The sequence below is a fragment of the Pungitius pungitius genome, chromosome 5 (genome assembly GCF_949316345.1).
Source record: "Pungitius pungitius chromosome 5, fPunPun2.1, whole genome shotgun sequence".
Lineage (NCBI taxonomy): Eukaryota > Metazoa > Chordata > Actinopteri > Perciformes > Gasterosteidae > Pungitius > Pungitius pungitius.
Window position 1 is genome coordinate 14,471,396 of NC_084904.1, and position 24,658 is coordinate 14,496,053.

The 24,658-nt window shown below is 41.5% G+C and overlaps 2 protein-coding genes and 1 long non-coding RNA gene across 3 annotated transcripts; all 3 read left to right on the forward strand.

Annotated features, from left to right (window-relative positions):
* Positions 1 to 3,240: 3,240 nt before the first annotated feature.
* ela3l (elastase 3 like) lies at positions 3,241 to 5,643 on the forward strand. Its single transcript, XM_037483677.2, has 8 exons — positions 3,241 to 3,337; positions 3,534 to 3,622; positions 3,800 to 3,897; positions 4,082 to 4,210; positions 4,537 to 4,673; positions 4,937 to 5,082; positions 5,234 to 5,386; positions 5,494 to 5,643. The coding sequence occupies exons 1-8, from the start codon at positions 3,298 to 3,300 to the stop codon at positions 5,509 to 5,511; spliced, it is 810 nt and encodes a 269-aa protein (XP_037339574.2). The 5' UTR covers positions 3,241 to 3,297; the 3' UTR covers positions 5,512 to 5,643.
* Positions 5,644 to 10,254: 4,611 nt separating this feature from the next.
* LOC134129064 (uncharacterized) lies at positions 10,255 to 24,637 on the forward strand. Its single transcript, XR_009956248.1, has 2 exons — positions 10,255 to 13,210; positions 23,550 to 24,637. It is a non-coding gene; the product is annotated as an uncharacterized LOC134129064 (long non-coding RNA).
* Positions 19,779 to 24,637, forward strand: fam219ab (family with sequence similarity 219 member Ab). Its single transcript, XM_037482048.2, has 6 exons — positions 19,779 to 20,032; positions 20,994 to 21,093; positions 21,920 to 22,028; positions 22,430 to 22,510; positions 22,605 to 22,659; positions 22,813 to 24,637. Exons 1-6 carry the CDS (start codon positions 19,955 to 19,957, stop codon positions 22,969 to 22,971), a joined length of 582 nt encoding a protein of 193 aa, XP_037337945.1. The 5' UTR covers positions 19,779 to 19,954; the 3' UTR covers positions 22,972 to 24,637.
* Positions 24,638 to 24,658: the final 21 nt, after the last annotated feature.

Here is a 24,658-nt window from a genome sequence, read left to right on the forward strand (position 1 = left end):
ATTGCAGAAATGCAGAATACATTTTTAAATCACTGAGCCAAATACAAAGGTCAGCATCAGGTAATTATTATGATTATTATTATTATTAGCAGTAGTAGCAGTAGACATGTTGTCAATAGTTATATACGGTTATTGCTACTATAATAGTAATAATAAAAATGACCTTCAGGTAATATATTGCACTTAGATAACCTGTCTGTTTGCTAAAGTCTAAATGTGTTCTTTTGACTGATTAAAAGAAACTATGCAAAAGACCACACAACATACACCTTAGGTTTTGAGTGTTGTTTGTTAATTGGCAGTCTAGGATTCTGTCACCGTGGTCCATCCTGATAAGCACCGTTTCAAGTTCTAGAAAATCGCATGCTGTCCTACATTTGCCAGCAGGCTTCTCAGATCTGAAATAGTTGCTCTCGTTCCAAAACCACAGAATAATTCTTCACATCTGTGTGCATCAGCATGAGGCATGAATTAATGAAGATTTAACAACTGTTTACAAGACGGTTTATAAATCAGATGAAAATAGAAACATTTGTAATATATTGTTAAATACTTTATGAGAGGTTTCAGGCTATAAACATCAGTTATTGACAATCTTTAACACAGAAAAGGGCATAAAGGATATTATCCAGTGAAAAACTAACAAAAATACTTTTTTCATTATAGACATGAATTTTAAGTCAAACATTCAAGCACCAAGCATTTCCTTACACACTATTGCACTCTATGTGGTGAGACAGGCTGCACCCAGTCCCACTACTCTCCTACTCAACATGTATGAAGTGGAAACCTGGCAAGTACGCACAAGATCTGTAGAAAACCAGTTGGGTAATGATGTTTCAACTAAATGAGTAGTTCCCAAAATGGGATTCCATGCAAGATGTCAAGCTAAACATGTAAGTAAGCACTGGAGTATAACCACCAATCTAAAGCAAATAAACACGTGACAATTGAAAGTAGAGGCATGGACATCATCTGTTGACATCAGGAAAGATCAGGATGAAAGCACATCGGCAGCAGGCGGCCGATGTTTGGATTCACTTCAGCCCTACAGCTCAAAACACGAATGCTCGTGGCAAATAAGACAGCCAGTGGAAAATGCAGCTGTCGATTTTCAAAGGAAAACAGCTTAACAATAGTGACGGGAGTGGGCTCAGGATGGGCTGAACTATTAGACGATTGCCACAAATCAAAAGACCCTGCACACTGTGCACAGCCATGCTACAGTGGTGCTATGATTGGAAACAAAGAGGAATATGAGGGAAAATAGTTAAAAGCCTGAAGGCCGACTGAAGTCAACAGCAGCTTTCTGCCACAATAGTATTTATTGCAAATTCCTTCTCCTTTACTCCACACAGGAAATGGCCACGGCCAAATACGACATTTATCATCATCCAAGGTTCAGCTGCTGTTCTGTGAGGCTGAAGTGGATGTTACGAAACCTTACGGGTCGCTCAGTTGAGGTGTTCTGCTTTGCTCAGCCATGCAACCATTAAGCCTCTTCTCAGAACATGACAGCTGCATCGAAACTGAACATAAACATATTTCAAATCTAGGGAACAGATTTTGGAGATCAGAGGTTTTGAACTCCAAATGAAGGGTGAGGGATATTTCAGGTGAGATTTTTTTTTAAAGTAAGATCTATTTTCATCAATAATGTAATTATATTGATACAGAACACACCTCCGTTTATTATTTTGAGTAAAAAAAAATGAAGTCAAAATAAAAAATGTATGAATGCACAGAGTTTAATCAGAAAATGTGAGAGGAAGTCATTTCTTATACGTTGATTTTACATATTTCAGGAGTAATTATGATTAACATGAAATGAATTGCATATCCCAGCCTTGGGGAAGCTCACAAGTAGGACAGGGATGCTCACACACACACAGATTCATTTAGACACACACAATCCGCACACAAATACCCCCACAAACCATCCATGTCTGGGCTTGTTTTAGTTGCTGTGGTTGACTTTCGAGCGTGGTTTGTTTCTCAAGTATTTTCTTCAGTAAACTAACTCTAAATAAGCCTTGACTTTGAGAAACGTTTCCTGCAGCTCTAATGAAAGTAGCAAAATGTAGCTTTTGGTTTTCTCTTATGTAAAAAAGAATTCAACTTAGTTTGGTGGTTTTCACAGGTAGATTGTCCCATCTAGTGGTGAATTGAGAAACTAACTGGTTCACAATCAAAGAGTTGAGTCTGCCGTCGGAAGATGTCCGATGAAAACATTTTTTTTAAAATGAAATGCTTTGTATTACAGCACGACAGTTCTCTAAAGGGGTCAGCTCCTGTAACTCCCTTAACAGTGTCTGGCCGAAACAACCTGATTCTGTCAAAGTGGATTTCAGGCTATCTCATCAGAAAACACATTGAAAAACTTTGCATGACAAAAAAAAACCCTGACTATTCTTCATCATCTTTTCTTCTTACTGAAATTGTTTTCTGCACTAAAACACCTAACCTTTATGTGCCGTGGCATGTCACCCAAACAGCCTTTATAGATTTACAAAGCCTGCACGCTGAGGCTCTTCAGGCCGGCACACTCCGGCTCTTTTGCAGCTCGGGAACTGTGTCTGTGTCCTCCGAGTCTCATAACTTCATCAAGACAACCTCAGGATACAATCCACATTTTTTATTTTACAACAACAGATGTATTGGATGGAAAAACACTGAGGATGATTGAATAAATAAAGTTATGTGTTTAGTCAAACATAAAGGAATACAATTTGTCTCACTGGCACTGCAGAATTTACCATAGAACTCTTATGATATTTTTTGCAGTGACACCATCTGCTCCTCGCTGTCCTGGTTATTTATTATAGTAATGCCCGTGAGCTTGATTTTAGTTTTACATTTCGCAGAAAACAGGTCAATACCAGTAATCCAGATGTTCGCTTCCCATGCTGTTATGCAAGGGTTTAATTCCAGGTTTCAGGAAAATGCCTTTGGCATTGAAAAGAGAAAAGGTGAGTACAAAAACGGAATATAATGCCAATCCGTTTACATCCGTATGTCTGTATACATACACATCTATATGCAGGTATACAGACAAAGCCATGTGAATAGACACATGCTTAAAGAGCACTCACTCTAGGTCTGCTCAACATGAAGGTCATGCGAAATGTTCCAGAAAAAGCACCTGTTTATTTCGTCAGACACCCAGCTGCTCTGATCCACACTGACATTGGTCCGTCTCCATCCCTCGACAAACCAATGGGTGCGTGTGTTACCTGGGGTGGAAAGTTTATAAGAGAAAATGTATCCTGCTGTGCCTCAGCAGAAGAATCAATCAACATGATCCCCATTGTGCTGGCCTCAGTGCTCATTGCTAGCGGTAAGAACATCTGGCGTTCCCTAAGTCTGTCTGTCATTCTTTCCGTGGGGTTGTAAGTCAGTGTGAGTGAGTGAATGAGGATGCGACCAAGCAAATCTTTATTGAAAAGAAAAATTATGTTTTTGGTGCCTTATCTGAGATTAAAAAGTAATTTTATTGTTCTCGCACGTCATGAACTCTCTGTTTCTCATCTCAGCCCTTGGGTGTGGCACCCCACCCATCCAGCCCTTGACCCCCCGTGTGGTTAACGGAGTAGATGCCAAGCCCCACAGCTGGCCCTGGCAGGTATGTGAATATGTGCACATCTGTCAATTCTTTGAGATTTATGGCCAGCCCTTTTGGGTTTGGCCGACCCAATAAATTCAGTGATAAATCTAAGTCAGAAAACGGAATCCCCCTGAATCTTTACATCCGCAACCTGCCTCTCACTGCAGCCTTTGTGTTGTCCTGTTTTGTGTCCAGATCTCTCTGCAGTATGATAAAGACGGTGTGTGGAGGCACACGTGTGGGGGAACTCTGATTGCTGCCAACTGGGTCATGACTGCTGCTCACTGCATCAAGTAGGAACAGCAGAGGAACACAGAAACCCGAAAAACACACACGCCAATGCTGAGCACTACCAGCCACATACTCACCGACCTTGTGTTAAATACTGTACTTATTCTGTTTGTATTAACTCTCCTTAACCCTGGAAGAAATGAGGCCGAGAAGTCCTCAAATCCCAATCTTGTTCTCTCCCCTCAGTGCCAAGCTCTCCTACAGGGTGTTTGTGGGAAAATACAACCTGGTGGAGGAAGAGGCTGGTTCCAAAGCCATCTTGCCCGAGAAGATTATTGTCCATGAGAAATGGAACCAGATCTTTGTTGCCTTTGGGTAAGACCACATGACTACATGCTGCATCGTGCTGCATATCATGCTATCACTCGTTTTGTGTTGTGCCGACAAATTCCATTTATTCACTTGTTTATGCGACACAAGTTCTCCATCTTCATGCATCTCATCTTTCTTTAAAAAAAAAGAATAAAAGATGTAAGACAACATAAATAAGAGTGAACCACTTTAACCGTAGGCGTGTACTCGAGTATGCAGCTGGACTCGTTCCACAGCATGACGTTTGAGAAAATTAGGTTAGCCCTTGAGTTGATTTATTTGAATGTACAGAAACAATTACTCCCTCCATCTTTATGTCTTCCATGCAGAAACGACATTGCCCTGATCAAGCTGTCAGAGTCGGTGACTTTGAGCGACCAGGTGCAGCTGGCATGTATCCCTGCAGCTGGCACTGTGCTGTCCAACCTCTACCCCTGCTACATCACCGGGTGGGGCAGGCTCTACAGTAAGTCACTGTTTGTGGAAGGCGGGGCTGGGTGTAGGGAGTGTGATCTTGGTTACACATGGATAACTCAATAACGTTTGGAGGAAAATCATATGCCTGGGATTTTAGAGGAAACTCTCCGGGGGTTGGATTACTCCTAAATTGAAAATTTGGGTCGGACTGTGAATTCGGTTACTGGGGGAAACGCCGCATAGCAGATTTGAAAGATGGCTGGTGAATGTAGGTGATGGTACAGAGTAATAGACTCCGACTGTGTGTTTTAGCCGGAGGCCCCATAGCTGATAAGCTGCAGCAGGCTTTGATGCCTGTGGCTGACCACGCTACTTGCTCCCAACCTGACTGGTGGGGAATTGCTGTCAGGACTTCCATGGTGTGTGCTGGTGGGGATGGAATCGTGGCCGGATGCAATGTAAGTAGCTGTGTGTGTGTGTGTGTGTGTGTGTGTCTGTGTCTGTGGGAATCAAATTCATGTTCAAGCAAATAGTCCAAGGGAAATAGACTCCCAGCAGCTACACCGAATGCATAAAACATCACCGCTTATTCTCTGATTTTGTGTCCAGGGCGACTCCGGTGGCCCTCTGAACTGTAAGAACACAGAGGGATCCTGGGAAGTTCATGGCATCGCCAGCTTTGTCTCTGGCCTTGGCTGCAACTTTGAAAAGAAACCCACCGTCTTCACCAGAGTCTCAGCTTTCAACGACTGGATCGACCAGGTATCAGAGACACACATGAATGTGAATTAGTGATTAGTAATGTGGAGAAGCACCTCCATTTTGCTTATTTGAATTTACCTCTAATGAATACATATTTGTGTTTTCAGGTTATGATGAACAACTAAAAAAATATAAAGTTGTAATAAATGATGACCCAGCAAATTGTATGAGTGTGTGTGTTTGTTGTTCCTCACATCTTATAAATCCCCATCCAGATAAATAGTAAATAAATCCTAAACATTATTTTGCCACGTTTACTGATACTGTGTCTGATGCGGCTGGCTAGAAAGAAATAAAACATGTCAACTGACATCCAGCAGGTGTCCTCGTACACTCATAATAGGATATTCGTTTTGACAGCTTTCCAAATCAGTACATAGTGCAAAATAACCCGTGTTTCTAGCTGCAAAAACAGCCCCAATAAACATGATCCACCATGAAAAGATTACATAAAACCAACAGGTGTATCAGACTAAATGTCACTTCAAATGTCACCAAGTTGCATATTGGATAATTAAAGTAAACGTGTCCGCTGTCATGAAATAGACACAGCCCACAATACATGAATCTTATAACCCAGCTGGAAACTGTCCTTGGTCCATGTGCCCTCCCGACAGGAGAGCTTTGTGAAAATCATTTAACTGGGGATCTATCTTTGCTTATGATAATATCGCTCTGAAAATAACTACGGCTAGGATGTAATTTTTGAGTTTTTTCCTTGCTGTGATGAGATGATGATGAATGAGTAGAAGGGAGAAATAAATAAAATTGCTTTCTTCAGTTTTTTTAATCTCACACTTTTATTCTTTACATCACATTTGCAAGATTCCCCCGACTGTGATGCGTGTTAACCATCCCATCTAAACCTCTGTGAAAGTTACTACAAAAGTGCAACTCACTGACTAATTCAGACCGATTTTGAAATTACGTTATCCACGAATACTACATCTGAAATGCATAAAAGAAGTACTTAAATTGCACAGTAATGATGATATCATTACATATATAAAGATACTATCATCTAGCACTTTTAAGCCATATATTCTAATTTAATTCAAACACTGTACATCTTGAAGTATTGCTAATATGTACACCATTACAGAATTTTAACTATTCTCATGATATCTGGATTTGTCCCTCGGCAAAACGTTTTCATCATGGCAGTTATTAAGGAGAAATCGGGGCTCAAAAGAATTCTTTGTCTCTTTTTTAACTTTGTAGGTCAGGTTGCCCTCACTCCTTTCTCACAAAAGCACACACACACACACACACACACTCACACAATGACAGACAAAGAAAGAGAGTACAACTCCCCCAAGGCCCCCTTCTGTTGTGCTGAATACCAATAGGGAAAAGAGCAGGCAGGTTTCTCAGTTATGCAGCTGGTTAAGTTCTCACAACTTGCCTGTTCTGTTATAAAAGAATTCCTTCTGCACAAAAATAATCCCAATACAGTCGTTACCTAGTGCACCCCGTCGTTCCATGCTTTAATGTTGTGTTGTTGTTTCTTTGCAAGATGTTATAAAGTTATGTATTTAACTGCACTCGCACTGGCTGGTTGGGTTGTTGCATCGACCTTTGCTGCAGCTCTACTGACCTGCGTTCTCTTCTCGAGAGGCAAAGCCCTTGATGGGATGTTCCTTTGTACAAAATAGCTCAGTGGAAAGCCTCGAAGAGGGAAGGGAGGGAAGCGGGGTGGGGGTGGGAGGGAGGGACATGGGGATGATAAACAGTCACAGTGACAACAGCATCTCCGCTCTGTCGCCCCGCGCCGGTCAGCAGTCACCGGGAACCGGTCCCAACTCCGCCAGCAGCCCGGTGCCGTGAAGCCATTTCGCCCCACGGTCAGCAAAGGGTTCGGCCCCCGCACACCGGCACAAAGGTTCCCGCGTCACAAACAGTTGGTTGGAGATCCGCGTCCGTTTTGAACCTTTTACATGGAAGCGTTTGGCGCGGGCGCAGCGGAGGACGAGAGAGAAAGTAGTTCCCAAACGCATGGACACCGGGCGCCGGAGGGAAGGAATAGGTAGGCTCACAAAGGTGCTTGGAGGGACACAAAACAAAAAGAAACATATCCAAAGAAATATCAACTAATGACGGTTTATCTTCACTCCACACAAAGTAAAGTATATTGTAAAGTATTCTACAATGTTTTTTTTTTTATTATATTGTTTTGTTTTGAAAATTATATCGTTGGATGTTTTCTACACATTAGTGCGTGCATTAATGACTTTCCTGAAGTTCCACCTTAACGTTCTTGAAAGTATTTCAAACTGAGTTGCAACATACTGTACATGCTTGTGTAAAATACACGCACAACCGATGATTACACGTCTGATTGTGCCCTTATCTACAAACGAACAACAATTTAGCTTTACTTTAATGATGTTATAAATAGTGTGCCTGTCAGCGCTTAACGTTGTTGATTCCTTGGGCTTCAATGTCAAGTCGTGGGCCATGCAGCTGGTGTTCTCTAACGAGCTGGGGAGGAAGAGAGGAACTTCAGTCACTTGAGACCGGGGTCACTCAGTCCTTCCGCTGCAATGGGGATGCAATATGTACAAGCGTTTCCCTGTTTTCCATGTGGCCACTGCAAGCACAAATGTGGTTGTCCACCTGTGTGCAGGACCTATTTTGCCACGTGCTCTATGGCAAGCAAATGTCTGTGTGTAGGCTACATTTGCATGCATTGGATTTAGATGTTTTTCATTTTTGCACACAAAAGGCCTTTATACGTCAATCAATGGCACCATTCACAGAAACACTCTGTTTTGCAGTTGCAACCCACCAGTATCAACCTAAAGCCCAACCAGCTACATTCATTAGACAACAGATGGACTGCAGTTATCTGTGTGTTGTTTGGGGCCTGATGTGTGGATTTGGCATGTTTGTGTGGGGCGGGCCAGTCATGTGATGTTCTGCTCTTTGAACCTTTGAATCTAACAAAACAAACATTTAATCAATTCAAATATTTAAAAAAAAAGTCATTCAAAATGAATTTAACCTTACTGACACATTTTTACTGATGCAGTGTGATGCGATTGGACTGTCTTCAAATTTGTCAGAATCCAACTGCACAAAAAGACGCAATCCTCTTTTACAGTTCTGCTCCAGTTTGTTCTGGCTTGATATGGCTATGGTGTATTCAGAGGATAATTCATTTATCTTGTAAATGCAAACAAATGCTCATTTTAGTCATTAAAACATGAACCAAAATCATGTACATGTTATGCAATCAAATTGGTGACAATGATTAACTCTTGCGACTGCTGTCTCGTTATGTATTGTCTGAAATCAATATGAGCATGCAAACAGACCTCATGGCTCACACTAATTTATCCTACACACACACATGCAGACTCCTCCCTGTCACATCTCTCAGTCATCTAGTAGCTTACACATTCCTCACTTCAGCTCTAATTGAAATTGTTAACCTGACTTCTGCAAATATGTCCCTCAGGATGTTTAGGAGATGTTCTGCAAAGCAGTGAGGGCAGTTTTATTTACAGTAATCCCAGATAGTAAGGGGTTCATTCCCTACAGTGATTCCACCGGCATCCTGAGAGGGACCCATCTAGTTCAAACAGAAACCGACTTCCTGCGTCGTACAGCAGATCAAATGCATCGCTACCACGTTCTCAGTCGGAGATATGCATCTTTATTTTGCTTGGTCCTAAAATGCTTATAAAGGAAGGATAACTTTGAAATGAGTTCTCCACAGCAAGCTTGGACTGTTGTTGTATTGCACTCATTTGGAGAGAAGAGGAAATATGTGGTCTCATTAGAAATGCATTAGATGGAAGTGATCCATCCCCCCCCCCTCTCTCTCTTTCTCTCTCTCCCTGTGAAACACACACCAGCACACCTTACTGACCCATTTAATATCAGCCTTGAAACTGGAAACATTATTACCACATGTTCCTCCTGAAAACACATTACATCAAAAACTCACTCAAAATAATTCAGGAAGGGGAAGTACTTCCTGGCACCGTATTTATCAATTTAATAACTTCATCACTCTTTGCCAGTGTAAAGGAAACAGGATTAAAAAAAGGATGTTTCAACACAGCGCTGAAGCCAAAAGGCACTTTCTTATCCTGTAATACTACTCTATCATCCACACATTGTTATAGACAACAAATGAATTATTCTGTGTGGCTGCCTTACTTTTTTGTTATATATTTTTCAAGGACAAGGAAGATAACATAATGCAATGCATTGTGCTGCTTTATTAGACACCCTCATAATGCGGTTATTGAAGCTAAAAAATCTTGAGAATGAAACCCCCAAAGCAAAGCTCGAGCACAGACGGTTTATTCAATGCGAATAGCGCCTACGGGGACAAAGCCACCGTCTCCTGATAACTACATTGTCAGGGAGAAAGTAATCTCAACTCAACCGACTTCATAGCAGAGTCAGCTGGCCCACATGACAGGCAGGTTAGCTGTTGCCAAGAACGTGTGTGTGTGTGTATGGGGGTGTGGCTGCACGGTGCATGTGTGCATGTGCTGGGAAATAAAAGCCATCTAATGCATTTATTTCTCTTTCCAGGGAGAACCTGTGGAGTTGTGGACCCGGCACCAGTTGTAGGCCTTGGACCCATCTCTGGAGTGTGATTAGTCTGTAATGGGTCTGGAAGCCGCACTTTCAAGTAGCCATGGAGCATGATCTGAGGATGGGCCTGTCTGTGTGGGCCATTATAGCCATTGTTTGTAACTCTGTGGTGGGTGTCCTCATCCTGATCCTCTTCGTCATCCTCTACAAGGCCTGCAAAGTGCCTTCCCACCAAGAGAAAGTGCCAGTTTTCACAGCAGTGCCGCAGAGGAAGATGCCTGAACAGAAATACCTACTGACTGCCGCCTGAGCATGAAGGGCATTGGAATGGTGATATGATTGGACTTCAGTCATCTTGTGGGGAGTAACTGTTCTCTTAACCCTAAGTGATCTTCTACATTTTTTTTTCCTAATCACTCATAGTCATGATTTGCTCTTAATGTTTCACATGAACATACACGTTCACATTTCTCCATCAGCTTGTCATCGGTGCCATTTGGCTCAGCGGCAGCTAACTGCATTTAGAGTTGTGGCAAGTCCAACAGCAACAACAAGCAGGCCCAATCCTCTTATCTCTGCTGTGCGTCGCAGGGACAGTCCATCTGTCAGTTTGCTTTGCTCTACGCAGGCTGACCACGAGCTCCTAGTATACCTCCGCCTCCCCCCCACATCACACTGAGAGGATGTGGAGCAAAGACACAATGGATGCAGATATTTCAGGTTGATGGGGTTCAGTTGAGAGCACCAACAACATGTTAGAGATGAAGAGAAGAAGACGAAGAAGTAGCTCACAAGCAGCTTAGATTTTCCCAGCTGCATCACTAATGACATCAACGACGGAGCTGCCAGAACCCAAAGCCTGAACGTCAGCACGAGGAGGAAGATGCTGCCGGAGAAAGTGTGTGAGTGTCTCAACAGGGCAGAGAGGCAGACAGACGGAGATAACGGCCACATTTTCTCAGAGTATTATGAAGTTCAAGTGAAGGATCGAAGAGGGGAGGCTTTGATGTGTTTGTTTACAGAAAGGGAGCTCAAGGCCCCTGTTTGACAGTTTCCCTTTTTGACACGCAAGCTTTCATCAATCCAACTCCCATAGGATTAAACGCAGCAGCAAAAATGTTCCCCGTGTCCCAGAGTGCCTCTCTCTCAATTTACGATCTCCTGAATAAGATACATAGCCTTTGCTAGAAATGACAGACTTACTGAACACTGACAGTCTCACAAGAGTGAATATTGTTTTTATTGTAGTGAATATATTGCAGCTAACACAACATACTGCTCAAGGTTAGCATTCTGTCATGGATGGATGGAAGAGAGACTACGTTACAAAGCATGTATCTCTGCGTCATCAGAATAAAGAGAACTGCATACCTCTATATGTTTTTGTTTTTAATAGTAAACCCAATGATCCAAAGTCTAATCTCAGGTATGAGTTAACATCCATTTTCTGTTGGATTAGATAATCTTATTCTGTGCAGATTATATGTAGGCCTAATGATTACTTACTAATTACTCGTTTGGTATTTATTAATCATTTAAATCCCAATTGAGTTGCAGCTTCTTAATAAAAATATAAAGAAAGAACTTGGATTATAAAATAGTATATTTCAATCAAAGACTAACAGAAAGACTGACTTTTAACTATTTATTGTAGTCCTACACTTCACAAAATTGCTATTTTGTAGCTTTGTGTGCCTTTTGCTAGAGATGAGTTTCTCTTTTACGGAATAATTTGGAGTGGTTTATAAGCAAGGAGGATGAGAACCAATGTTTCTATCCTCCTAACTTGAGTATGACCATTAATAGACCTCCAAATTTGGGAAATAACTAATAATATAATTAAATAATAATAATATCAATGGGGAACAAATGTACCTTAACAGTGACGCACATCTTGTTGTTGGTCTAAAACCATATAATCTTTATTTGGTAACCACAATCCAGCATCGTTGTAACTAGGGGGCTTCTCAGTGTGAACCAATAACAAGGATCTTGATCAAACAGAGATTAGTTGAAGTTTGTTATTATTTCTCTATTTCCATCACCCAAAAGAGTATTGTACTTGAAGTAATTGCAGAATTTATGTGCATTTTATTCTAAACTTTGCAATTTTGCTGCATAATATTTCAGAGGAATTTATTTGAGCTATATGTGCGCTAATAAACCACAGACTGTGGTAGACTCAACTTTAGCAGAAAATATGACTACAAGTTGTGTACATAAAACAAGATTATTTTTTTTATGTTTCCCATATAGGTGAATTACTATAATCACCCAGTAATAAAGAACATTGCAATGTCATTTGTTTATTTATGTTAGTACGTCCGTGCATGCATGTGTAAAAGAAACTGTGAGGCAGACGGTTGGGCCCTTAGGCTGCTTTTTATTTGGAGGTGATCATCAGAAAGTTAGCTCTACATCTGTCTGGTGTTTATCTGTCTTCCCCTCCATAGATCTGCCTGCCAGGTCCTTTCTCTCGCTCTTTGGCTCTCTCTTCTCTCATTTTGTTTCTCTATTCCCATTCTAAACCAGCCTGGTGCCAGGCCAACGCCAGCTGCCCGGTGCAGATGAAGGGATCTACTCCACAGTGAGCTGAACGTTGGGTCAGCATGTTCTGATCTCCCGCTCAAGAAAGTTGATGTTAACGCGATCACGTGTGATACCAGCGAGAGAACACAATTGAATAAGCATCCATCTGTTTTTCCTGCCCATCACACTTATATCAACTCTATATCAGTCGTACCACTCCTCAATTTTGGGGGAATGCTTTAGACAGCAGCAAAGCAATATCCCAGATGTTCCAATGGTAGTATAACAAATATGAACTAATGATGGGCCAGTATTCTGCAGCTCAATTGGCAGGGCTGGAAGGGTTGCTTAACCCAGATCAGCAAAGGGCGAGTCATGAGCAGTATTAGTGTTTGTGTGTGTCTGTGATATAACGTATTTACTAAGGGATCAAATGTCAGTCTCTGTTTTGGACATAACAAAATTCTCTGTTTTTCATATGTTATGTAAGTCATTTTATTTAGAAGCTGTAAATCAAACCTTTTGTGTTTGTGTTTGTATGTGTGTGTGTGTGTGTGTGTGTGTGTGTGTGTGTGTGTGTGTGTGTGTGTGTGTGCGTGCGTGCGTGCGTCCGTGTGTGTGTTACAACGTATTTTAAGTCTCTGATTTAAGACATCAAACGCCAGGAAAATGTGTGTTCTTTTTGTAGTCTTTCAATTTTGTGTCATTTTTTTTACTCAGTGGCTCCAAATAAAAAATGTAGTGTCTGTGTGTGTGTGTGTGTGTGTGTGTGTGTGTGTGTGTGTGTGTGTGTGTGTGTGTGTGTGTGTGTGTGTGTGCGTGTGTGTGTGTGTGTGTTTGTCGGTGTTATAAAGAGACTTAAAGACACAGAACTGTTGCTTTGAGGCTGTCTATTATATGAAGTATTAAGTAATTGCAAATGCGATGGAAACACATGCATACACACGGATACAAGTATGTGTGCTGGTATCCATCTAATCTATGAATAATTAATGAGAACATTCTAATCATACTTAATAACATTGTCATCAGGGCTCCTACATAGTCATGAACACTAAACACAATTACATGCACAGAGAATCATTTAATCGAGTTAGTAGAATTATAATTGTCCAGTCAATGAGTTCATGAATGTTTATCCCATCAACAGAGGCATCATGGCATTAAACCTGAAATAACAGGCGGTACAGGAAAAGCATGAAAAAACACTGCGACCTACTTGGCCACACCTCATTGACATGCATCCTCCGACCATCTTGTGTGCCTGTTCTCCTTTAGAATCGGACCGCCACCTGCTGGTTGAACCTTTAAAGTGGGCCGCCTGCAGCTGCAGCCACCTGCTGTTGGCTCATAGCTTCCAGCATCCATCTCTCTCTTGTTGTGCAGCAGAGCATGCATGCTATTGCTGCACTCTGCTGGCATCTCCAGGTACGGACAATGTGCGAACAGAGCTCTTCTTCGTGGTTTTAAGTCACAACTTTCTGGATGTACTCCCTAAAGGCCATTATGAGCACGAGGTTATGTTGTTTCCCACCAAATGTATGGTCAATATCCTCCATGGTGGTTCTTTTTTGTTGGATAAATCTTAACAAATACCCAGTGTAACATGTTTATTTTATGTTTTTTAATGTAAGCCGCCATAGTGGTCCTGTTTTTTTTCAAGAACTTTGTGTTCTCTTGCTTGTGTTCAAGGGTTTCATGGCTGTGCTGCAGTTTATAAAATGGTGACCAAAGATATTCAACCTCAATAATGAACTGAATGAATTGAAGCTCACACAAACACTGATGATTTGACCTACGTTGACTATTACAGACCACAGGTTATGAATCAATTCCTGAGGTTTTTCATTAGACATGTTTTGTCCCTGGTGCTACAACTAATTGGTTCCAAGCTGTTCTTTTGATTAAGTAATTTATTCTAATTTTGATTTAAATCCCTGAATGAAGGTGATTGTTAATTAACTTTCCAAATGATGGGTTGCTGTGTTGAGGCTGTGTGTTTTTGTAGCAAATAAATGTCTTGAGGGTCCACAGCGTTTTGACAAAAAATTTAAACGGAAGCTCTTCTTAAAGAAGATTAATCTTATGAACATAAATATGAAAAAAGTAAATATTCTGATCCCATAGCCTGCCATAATTTACCTCAAATGTGCAAAAAAGAGAGAAACAAAAATGGGGGAAAAAGGACAAATAAAAAGTGTGTGGCATTGCGTAATCCAATTTAACCAAATATTTTGGTTTAAACAAACTAACACTATCAACAGAACATGAAGAGCTTAGAGTCATTGTATTGAGCTACTCAACCCAGTCTCCAAAAAAAGCGTGAAATGGCTACGTTGGTCCACCGTGATAAACGTAGTCATGTTACGTTTTCCCCCAAAATAACGTTACTATGTTACGTTTCTTTTGGCCCATTCATTTACATTGCTTTGCAAATAGGTCACGTGACTATCAAGTTTCCCGGTAGCGAAAAGAAAAACATGGCGGACGGTCAGCATAATCTCCGTGAAAAACACAATATTTTAAGAAAGCATCAGCATTTGTATGCATTTCGATGGCATTTCTAGCGAGAAGTATGCGTTATTCTTTCATAATCTTCTATCAGAGACTGTAGAAGACCTTTCGTTTATTCGTTTCTGCGAAGATTTGAGTGTCCCTTTGGGAAAGCGTGGCTACGCAACGCCTTTAACGGCGCATTATTAAAAAAACACTTCCAGTGGGGGCGTTACCGTAAAGAAGCGTTCAGCCTTAAAGCCACTAATCGCCAAACAAAACAAACTCAAAGCACTCGAATCACATTATGACTTTTTAAACATAAATTCCGTTATTTTTATGAGTTTTCAATGAAAGAATGCATCATTTCCGGGGGTAGGCATGCCCGGGACATCCCGAATTATGGGCAATTTTGATTTGTCCAGCTTTTTGACAGCTCCAGTCCCGACTTCCAATCACAGCCTCCTAAATCAATGACGCGCCTAAAACTCTCGGATCGAACATTACGTCTTGTTTACATGGGAAAGGGGGGCGGGGCTTCGCCCTCAGAGCGGAGCGTCATTTCTCGCTCCACACGTCTCCTCTTTTTACTGGCCAGGAAAACGGGCGATCTATCCCACGTGGGTCTGGCTCCATTCCATTGGCTCTGACGAATCCATAGAGAGGCGGGACTTATAATTTGCCCGGCAAACGGAGAGATTTGAGCTGCATTGCTTCCACTGTGCGTGAAGTGGCCGTGAGGCCTCCACTAAAGTCTCTCTCTATTTGTTCTGCTTTACTCAATAAAAGTAAAACCTTTACAGATATACTGTCCACACACTAGGCTAACATAATGGAGACTTCCAGGCTTCGTCCTTTATGTTTTATGGGGATAAAGCCCCTGTAAGTAGTTTTTTCCCAAGCAAATCTGAGTTTCTTCTTTTTTTGTGTGTCCCATACAAATATCAAAATATATATACTGATTTTCACATCCAAACACACTCACTTATGTTCCCTTTTATCATGACAACAAGAAATTTCAAGATATACCTTTTGCTTTCATAAATCATACAGTTTTAGTGTGTAAATGCCCAGCAGTGTACGGTCCGAGGGCCCCTATCGGGCCACTTGTTAGATGGGTTTGATGGGTTACCGACTAAAATATATGCCCCCACCCCCTAACTTGATTTAGGTCTGTTGCCTCAGGGTAACTTGTAAATATAATAAGTCAAACAAGCAATGTAAGCATTAAGAAAGTAGTGCATTTTGAGCACATTAACCACAAATGGATTCAAACATAAATTCAAAAATATTAAACAAAGAAATGAAATGACCAACACTGTATGTACAAAATCCACATACAAAACATGTAAACTTAAAGGGCTTGTTTGTGTCAAATTTTATGGCATACACATTCAACTGGCCTACAATAACCTGAAGAATGTCTTAAAATACTGAAGGGGGGGACATGATATCATTAGAAATGTTATGCCAGAGGGAGCACAGAATGTATTGTGGGGTGTTCAACAAGGAGGATTTTCAACCTCTACTATGTCTCCATCCTCATCTTGATCGACAGACTCACTGTCACTATCATCAGACATGCGTTATCCTAGTTTTAGTGTGTAAATGCAATTTCCAGCATGAGACCTAAAAAACGCCTACAGGAATAAAAGGGTTAAACCAGATACAACTTGCTTGTTTGACTTATTTGACTTATTATATTTACAAGTTTCCCTGAGGCAGTTAGGGGGTGGGGGCATAAATTTTAGTCAGTAACCCATCCAACCCATCTTAAAACTCAGTCGAAGGAGTCTAACGCCGGAGTCACAGGGTGCAACAAAACTCTGTAGTGAAAAAAGTGAAGGCCGAGGCATGCTGGGTGAGGTGCGATCCCGGCCCTTTTGGGACAGTGTTGTGCCTGAACGCGTTCATAAACTTGTTGATATTTTGGGCGAACGTGAACTCAACGTACTGTATTAATGCCCGATGAACGTCACTGTTCTCGTTCATTCTGGTGTCTATGAACGGCGCGTTCGTTCAGCTTAACATCGTTCAATGGGGTACCAGATTTCTATAGAAAACACACCATAAACGCGCATTAATAAGTGTAGCAAAGAGGCGGCGTATAATAATTTTAAAGAGTTTATGAAGTTACTGACAAGGTCGGTGAGGATGGGAGGAATCTGACCTTTCTTTGCAAACATTTGCACCTTAATGATTACTGTCCTGTTTTTCTTTTAATAATTCCTTATTTAAAAAAGACCATTTAAGCAGCATGTGTTTGAGAATGTAGTGTAGGGGTAAACTCTGCAACTGCTGCTAGTGTGGAGTGAATAGACAGCAACATAGCATCAAAGAATCATTAGGGAAATGCTGTCCCCTCAATGCTAATGTAAACCCTGGTTGGATAAGGATTCAAATTGGATAAGAAGATTAAATCTGATGCATCGCTTCAGTGTTAAAACTGATAAAATAATTGCTGTCTGTGGTTCTGGGCTGTGGCAATAATTTTAAAAAAAAATAGCTCGCAGCAACGTATGGAAAAAAAGAACTGAACTAGTTCATTTTTTGGAACCGTGAACTTAGTTCAAATATTTTGAATTATGAACTGAACTAGTTCCTTTTTAAAATTTGTAAACTAAACTTTGAACTAGTTAATGTAGAAAGTAAACTTTCCCAACACTGGCTATAGGACCCCGGAAGATGATGAACTATATAAGTCTCCATTATGTTAGCCTAGTGTGTGGACAGTATATCTGTAAAGGTTTTACTTTTATTGAGTAAAGCAGAACAAATAGAGAGAGACTTTAGTGGAGGCCTCACGGCCACTTCACGCACAGTGGAAGCAATGCAGCTCAAATCTCTCCGTTTGCCGGGCAAATTATAAGTCCCGCCTCTCTATGGATTCGTCAGAGCCAATGGAATGGAGCCAGACCCACGTGGGATAGATCGCCCGTTTTCCTGGCCAGTAAAAAGAGGAGACGTGTGGAGCGAGAAATGACGCTCCGCTCTGAGGGCGAAGCCCCGCCCCCCTTTCCCATGTAAACAAGACGTAATGTTCGATCCGAGAGTTTTAGGCGCGTCATTGATTTAGGAGGCTGTGATTGGAAGTCGGGACTGGAGCTGTCAAAAAGCTGGACAAATCAAAATTGCCCATAATTCGGGATGTCCCGGGCATGCCTACCCCCGGAAATGATGCATTCTTTCATTGAAAACTCATAAAAATAACGGAATTTATGTTTAAAAAGTCATAATGTGATTCGAGTGCTTTGAGTTTGTTTTGTTTGGCGATTAGTGGCTTTAAGGCTGAACGCTTCTTTACGGTAACGCCCCCACTGGAAGTGTTTTTTTAATAATGCGCCGTTAAAGGCGTTGCGTAGCCACGCTTTCCCAAAGGGACACTCAAATCTTCGCAGAAACGAATAAACGAAAGGTCTTCTACAGTCTCTGATAGAAGATTATGAAAGAATAACGCATACTTCTCGCTAGAAATGCCATCGAAATGCATACAAATGCTGATGCTTTCTTAAAATATTGTGTTTTTCACGGAGATTATGCTGACCGTCCGCCATGTTTTTCTTTTCGCTACCGGGAAACTTGATAGTCACGTGACCTATTTGCAAAGCAATGTAAATGAATGGGCCAAAAGAAACGTAACATAGTAACGTTATTTTGGGGGAAAACGTAACATGACTACGTTTATCACGGTGGACCAACGTAGCCATTTCACGCTTTTTTTGGAGACTGGGTTGAGCTACTGCCCCTCGATCCTCATGGAGAGCGACAGTGAGTCCCTCTTGCGTCAATCCAGAAAAGGACGCTAAATGCTGCTAGCTCTACCAACCAGCATAGCCTACGTGGAGCTTTTGGAAAACTTGCTCAACAATGTGTTGTGTTGCAAAACATATGTTGCAAGATATATTGTAATGAGGGTAAAAAACATCTATTCATCAACCTGTAGAGCTCGAAATGTCTGGTGCAACTTTTTCAAAATGTGTCGTTCTGATTAGTCAGACTTTTAGACAGCAACATGGTAACATCTGTCATACCAAAATATGATTGGGCAACCTTTTCAATTCATCTGCCCATCAGCATAGTTTAACCTCAGGGGAAAGCCCCCAAAGAACAACTCACCTGTAACCATCTTCATCCTTTCTCCAGGAGGGACTTACTCCCCTAAAATGAGGGGTTTTCTCAACCGCTATTGATGAAATGATGAAAAAGAAAAAAAAACATATGCCTAACGCAAACCATAGGCTGACACCACATGTACTCATTATAAGATAATCAGAGTTATTTGGACACATTCTCAGAGTTTCAGGAGTTGGTTTAAATTCTGCACATTCTTGCTCTGCTGTGAGTTAGTTTTTAGCCTTTTCTTAAAAAACTGATGACTATCAATTTTGCTTGGAGCATCATGGTCAAATCTTACACATTGGATTTTTTTAGTATGGCGAAAGTATTATTATTCAGAATTAGGCCCTTCTACCTTAATGACTACATTATTATTGCATTATAATTGTTGATGTACTAGTCTGTAAGCGTTATTGTATAATGCTTGGAGGAGCGGTGGCGTGTTAATTTCCCCCATTGCAACAAACTATCTTAATACATATACACGTTATTTATTAATTTCATTGTGTATCAGTTAACAATTAACAAGTACTAGCCTAACTTCAATCAATATATTTTGTAAGAAATTAAATACAATACACGCCTCTGTATATGTGAATGAAAGTATCCCAAGTAAAGCCAACGTGTCTCCATTATTTGAGTAGACATTCTACGTCATCTTCCCTTGGAACCGTTGTGGTCTTCTGGTAACACCCAACACCCGGAAGTGGGTGGTGTAGTCCCCCCGTCACCCCAACTGGTCACACCACCACCGACGTAGCCGACTGCCTGCTGGGATGTAGCTCGCCACCGGGGAACCAAAGAGATTCTGAGACTCACAACCTCGGCGAGGACTCGTCGAAACGACCGGTCAGCGATAATAATAACGGGAGGAAAATGATGGAAGAAATAGATCGGTTTCAAGTGCCGAGCGCCGTGCAGGAGGCGGAGATGCAGGCTGAGATGCAGCCGCTGGTAAGTTGTATTGGAGACCATCGATCAACGCTCGGGTCTTGTATTCATACGTAATATGATTGTTATTCTGGGATGTATGAGGCCTTCCATTCATTCACTCTTTTTTTTTGGGATCCCGACGGATCCATCAGCTGCCGTGCGCAACACCGGCTGTTTGTACCGTTTGCCGTTTTTCATCAAGTTTTTCTTCTTACCCTACCGCATCAGCATGTTAAAATGCCAGTGGAACGTGTCAGAGAATAACCGATGTGCTTAAAGACAGACGCGTTGGTGTCACCGTAATGACAGCAGCGTCCAGTCTGCTGCGTAGTCGGCTGCCTCCGTCATGTCTGCTGAAAACAACCCCATCCCATCGCTGCTGCTCCAGCATCAGCACCAATTGTTTCGCTCAGACGCCGCTCGCGTCGCCTTGACGTGCTTTCTGGGCAGCCTCGACGTGCAAATACGCGCGCTTGCGTTGAACAGAACACAGAAATGTGATTTTAATTCAAAATCGGTGTCCGTGATTTGGCGGTGGGTGCGCTCGTTTGCCCACAGCGGAGCGCTGCGTTACTGCAGCGCTGCCTGCAGGGCGGCCTCTTACTAAAGCCAGACTGGTCCCACAGTGGTCTGACCTGCAGTGTCCAGACACCCCCGTGGAACGCAGCTCCTCGCTGATGCTCTTTTTTGTTAGTCCTTGCCCTTAACTGTCTCCACAACTTATATCAAGGGAGTCCAGTTTTCTTCCATAATGGTCCTAAAGCAAACTGAATAAATCAAGGCTCCCTTCAAGTTCAGTATTTTACTTATTCTTAGTTTGCCTACGGTTAACAGTATGTTTTTCCTGAGAAACTCTTTTACTCACTTTGTCTGGGCACAGTAGGCTGTATATTATTCATTGCAAAAATGCATGAATGGCTCATCAATGCATCATTATTGCACATTTGTGCTCTGTCCATGCCATTGTCTGTTTTGTCTCCAGGACCCGGCTTCTTCCACAGCCTCAGAGGCGGACTCAGACACCAGGGAGGTGGAACCTGTCACTATCAACTACAAGCCCTCACCTCTGCAGAGGAAAATAGGTGGGTACAATCGACTTATCTGTTTGTGGAAAACCCCTCTATGCTGTAATCATAGGTCTTGTTTGGAGTGTTGAGAGATACCAATGGCAGCATTCCTTAGGTATTTGCGCCTGCTTTTAAGAGTCTCTACAGTGGACAAAGCAGGAGTCATTCAAAGCTGCTTTCAGCACTTTGGACAGAGTCCAGTGGGGCACCAGTGCCTCCTTTTAACTTTGAATGTAAGACTTTATCAGCCAAAGCCTTGTGGAAACAAGAGTATTCAGAAAGAGAAAACTATTCAGTCACACAATTGTAGTAAAGGACCCATTTTGAGAACCCAAGGATACACATGGAGTACTTCAGGACCCTAATAGTTCATTTCATTCTTTACATGGTGAAAGTGAGCCACAGTCTCGGTTGTCTATTATTTTTCTTAAACTCATTTGGGTGTAACTCTTCCGGATTCGAAGTATAATGCGATTAACGGACAATATGAATTAGAAAGAATATGTTCTGTCTTTATGTCACATCCTGTACTGTGCTACAAAGTCTATAGTTTGTCACCATGTTCAAGAAGAAGAGACAATTCAAGACAATTCCATTTCCTAATAATCAAACTTCTTGATAAATGTATGTTGAAATTATACAGATTTAGTCTGTCCAAATCTTGGTGTTTTATGAGGTAAACTTCAGAATCTGACTGTCATATAGTTTATTCAATGCCTTTAAGTAAGTTTATAACTAGTTGACACAGACATGAGCTCAAACCAAATGAAGGCTATTTTGTCATTTGCAGTTAAACTGATGTGTGTCTGATGGGTGTTTTTCTGTTTTGTTCCTTGTGCAGAGAAACAGAGAGAGCTGGCTAGGAAGGGATCATTGAAGAACAGCAACACTGCCGGTAGTCCAGTCAACCAGCAGCCCAAGAAGAACAACAACGTCATGGCCAGAACACGGTAAGAAGTATGAGGTGGTGATGGTGTTGTCCTTAGTTACAGCTGTCACCAATCAATGGCCCACGATTCTGTTCATTTACGTTACTGTAAATAATTTTGCATGGGCGGGACCAGATTTTATTCCCATGCCTGTCATAGGGGCAGGCCAGAGTATGGTTTTATTGATTTAGGGTTTGTAAGATGTCAGAGTTACAAATTAGACCTCCTTCATGCTTATATTGTTAATGCAGTAACAGCTGTGACTGTTGATCAAATGTGACGTCCTCTCCAGATTCGCCTTCCTTTTCATTCACCATCTTTGCCAATCTTACTTAACTCTTCCTGTTTGTAGACCCCCCTTTTCTGCTTCTCTGATGATGTATCTTCTCTCTCTGTCCAACCCCCCCCCCCCCCCTCGGTAGGTTGGTCGTGCCCAATAAAGGCTATTCTTCGTTAGACCAGAGCCCAGACGAGAAGCCCTTGGTGGCCCTTGACACAGACAGGTAAACACACACATGCACAAACACACACATTAACACGCTAACGGTCACATTCATGCCATGAACACAGGAAGCTAATTTATGTTGTTTGTTTCAGTGATGACGATTTCGACATGTCTAGATACTCATCGTCGGGATACTCCTCTGCTGAGGTGAGACGTGTGAAATATCTGTTTTTATACCTGATATTCACTCCCCAGTTAACTGGCCTTCTTTGTTATGTTCGAAAACACGAGCAAAGTACGCCAGTCCACTTCCCCCTGGTTGCTGGAACCCATCAACTTCCTTTGTCTGCTCCTCTTCAGCAAATCAATCAGGATCTGAACATACAGCTGCTGAAAGATGGCTATCGCCTTGATGAGATCCCGGACGACGAGGACCTGGATCTGATCCCGCCCAAATCGGTCAACCCCACCTGCATGTGCTGCCAGGCAACCTCCTCCACCACCTGTCAAATACAGTAACCGCTCCACTCTCACCTTCTGCCTCTGCCCCTTTCCACACAATATAACCCCCAATCTTCATCTGCTGTGAGTTTACTTTGTCGCCACAGTGGTGACATTGAAGCATTGGTAGTGTATTGTAATGACAGGTATGTGCTACGGTGGCAATGAGAAATAATCAAATTAACAAATAGTATTAACAAAGAGTATTTGGTTTCAAATCTAGGAGATGGAACCCATGTAAAAAATATGAAATATGTATTTAAAATATGTTTAAAATAATTAAGAGTGGTTTCCTCCTATGGTAGGACGTGCACACGTGCACACGTGTTTGCGAGCTCTTCTTCTGGTGATGTAACGCACTGATATTAGAGGACATGAAACCGAAGGTCAATTGATGCTATGAAGTGAACTCCATTTCCCTGAACCATCATAAATGCTCATTCAACTGCTTACATTACTGAAATCTGGGTTGTATTTTCTAGGTTTCTTTGTTTTTTTTGTTTTTTTTAAACAGCTGGAAGGATAAGTATGATTGTGTGTGTGTGTGTGTGTGTGTGTGTATGTGTGTGTGTGTGTGGATATGGGGGTATCACAAGTGTGGACTGCGGTGTTTGTTTCTCCAGACAGCCGATATCTGATACCGTATTCATTGTACTGCAGAGGGTTGTTAGGTCGCACTAACTATGTCGCTGCATCCATTCACCACACCCTCAATACTTTGGCTTTCTCTCCGATACAGACTTTAGGGATGAATGTATGAAAATTACTGGCTGTGAAAACAGAATGCATGAGGAGCACTGGACGGAGCAATAGAAAGAAAAATATACTGAACTGACTTTTGCCACATTTCTTTTGTGCAGTCACTAGCGTGACTATAGTTTTGAATTTGCACTGTTGTCTTTTTTTGGGTCCGTATCTGTTTACTTTTTCCTGCACAGCAATGACAGTGTATTATGTCGCTATGAATTGTGTATGAAAAAAGGAGAAGGTTAGGAAATGCAACAACCCTCAAGTGATGCTCCCTTAATTGATATAACATCAAGGCCAAAGGGACAGTTATTCTGCACACATGGCTGTGTTTACCCCCCCCCCCCCCACACACACACACACTAAATCTTGATCGATGGACCTTCCTTCCTTCTCATTTCTGTGTTAAATTATCAAGCAAGCACAGGTTCAGACAATAGAAAGATTTACACTTTCTTATCTTGCACACAAACACACATGCATATGCATGCATACAGACACACTTAACCAACATAAATAGTGAGATACCATCTTTAAATCTCTTCTGACCAATGGGTTGGAAATAGTTTTGTAATTGTAAAATCAAGGATCCTTGGCTTGAAACACTAATATCTTTCCCTTACGACAGATCCCTCCCTTAAACCAGATGATCATTTGCATTTAGATTATGCCTTAAGAACAGAGAAATTTAAAATATATGTATTATTGCCATGTTGATCATTTAGTTTACTTGAAGAGCGTTTGCGGTCTATGAAGTTTTGCTTTTTTAAATTATTACGTACACAAGAAGTATACTGTTTTTTTCTTTGGTTTTTGATTTTTCAAATGAATTTCTTGTAATGTAAACACTTCCATTACAGTATTTAACAATGTTATTAAGTGCAGTGTATAAAAACCAATAAACACAAAGCTAATGGAGCTGTCTAGTTCTAATTTACTAAGTTGTAATTTACTTTTT

Excerpts from the sequence above, each read along its gene's own strand:
- ela3l (XM_037483677.2), top strand. The coding sequence starts at position 3,298 with ATGATCCCCATTGTGCTGGCCTCAGTGCTCATTGCTAGCG. Across the intron at positions 3,623-3,799 it reads CCCACAGCTGGCCCTGGCAG|ATCTCTCTGCAGTATGATAA; the intron begins GTATGTGAATAT and ends TTTTGTGTCCAG. Across the intron at positions 5,083-5,233 it reads GAATCGTGGCCGGATGCAAT|GGCGACTCCGGTGGCCCTCT; the intron begins GTAAGTAGCTGT and ends TTTTGTGTCCAG.
- fam219ab (XM_037482048.2), top strand. The coding sequence starts at position 19,955 with ATGATGGAAGAAATAGATCGGTTTCAAGTGCCGAGCGCCGTGCAGGAG. Across the intron at positions 20,033-20,993 it reads AGGCTGAGATGCAGCCGCTG|GACCCGGCTTCTTCCACAGC; the intron begins GTAAGTTGTATT and ends TTTTGTCTCCAG. Across the intron at positions 21,094-21,919 it reads ACCTCTGCAGAGGAAAATAG|AGAAACAGAGAGAGCTGGCT; the intron begins GTGGGTACAATC and ends TTCCTTGTGCAG.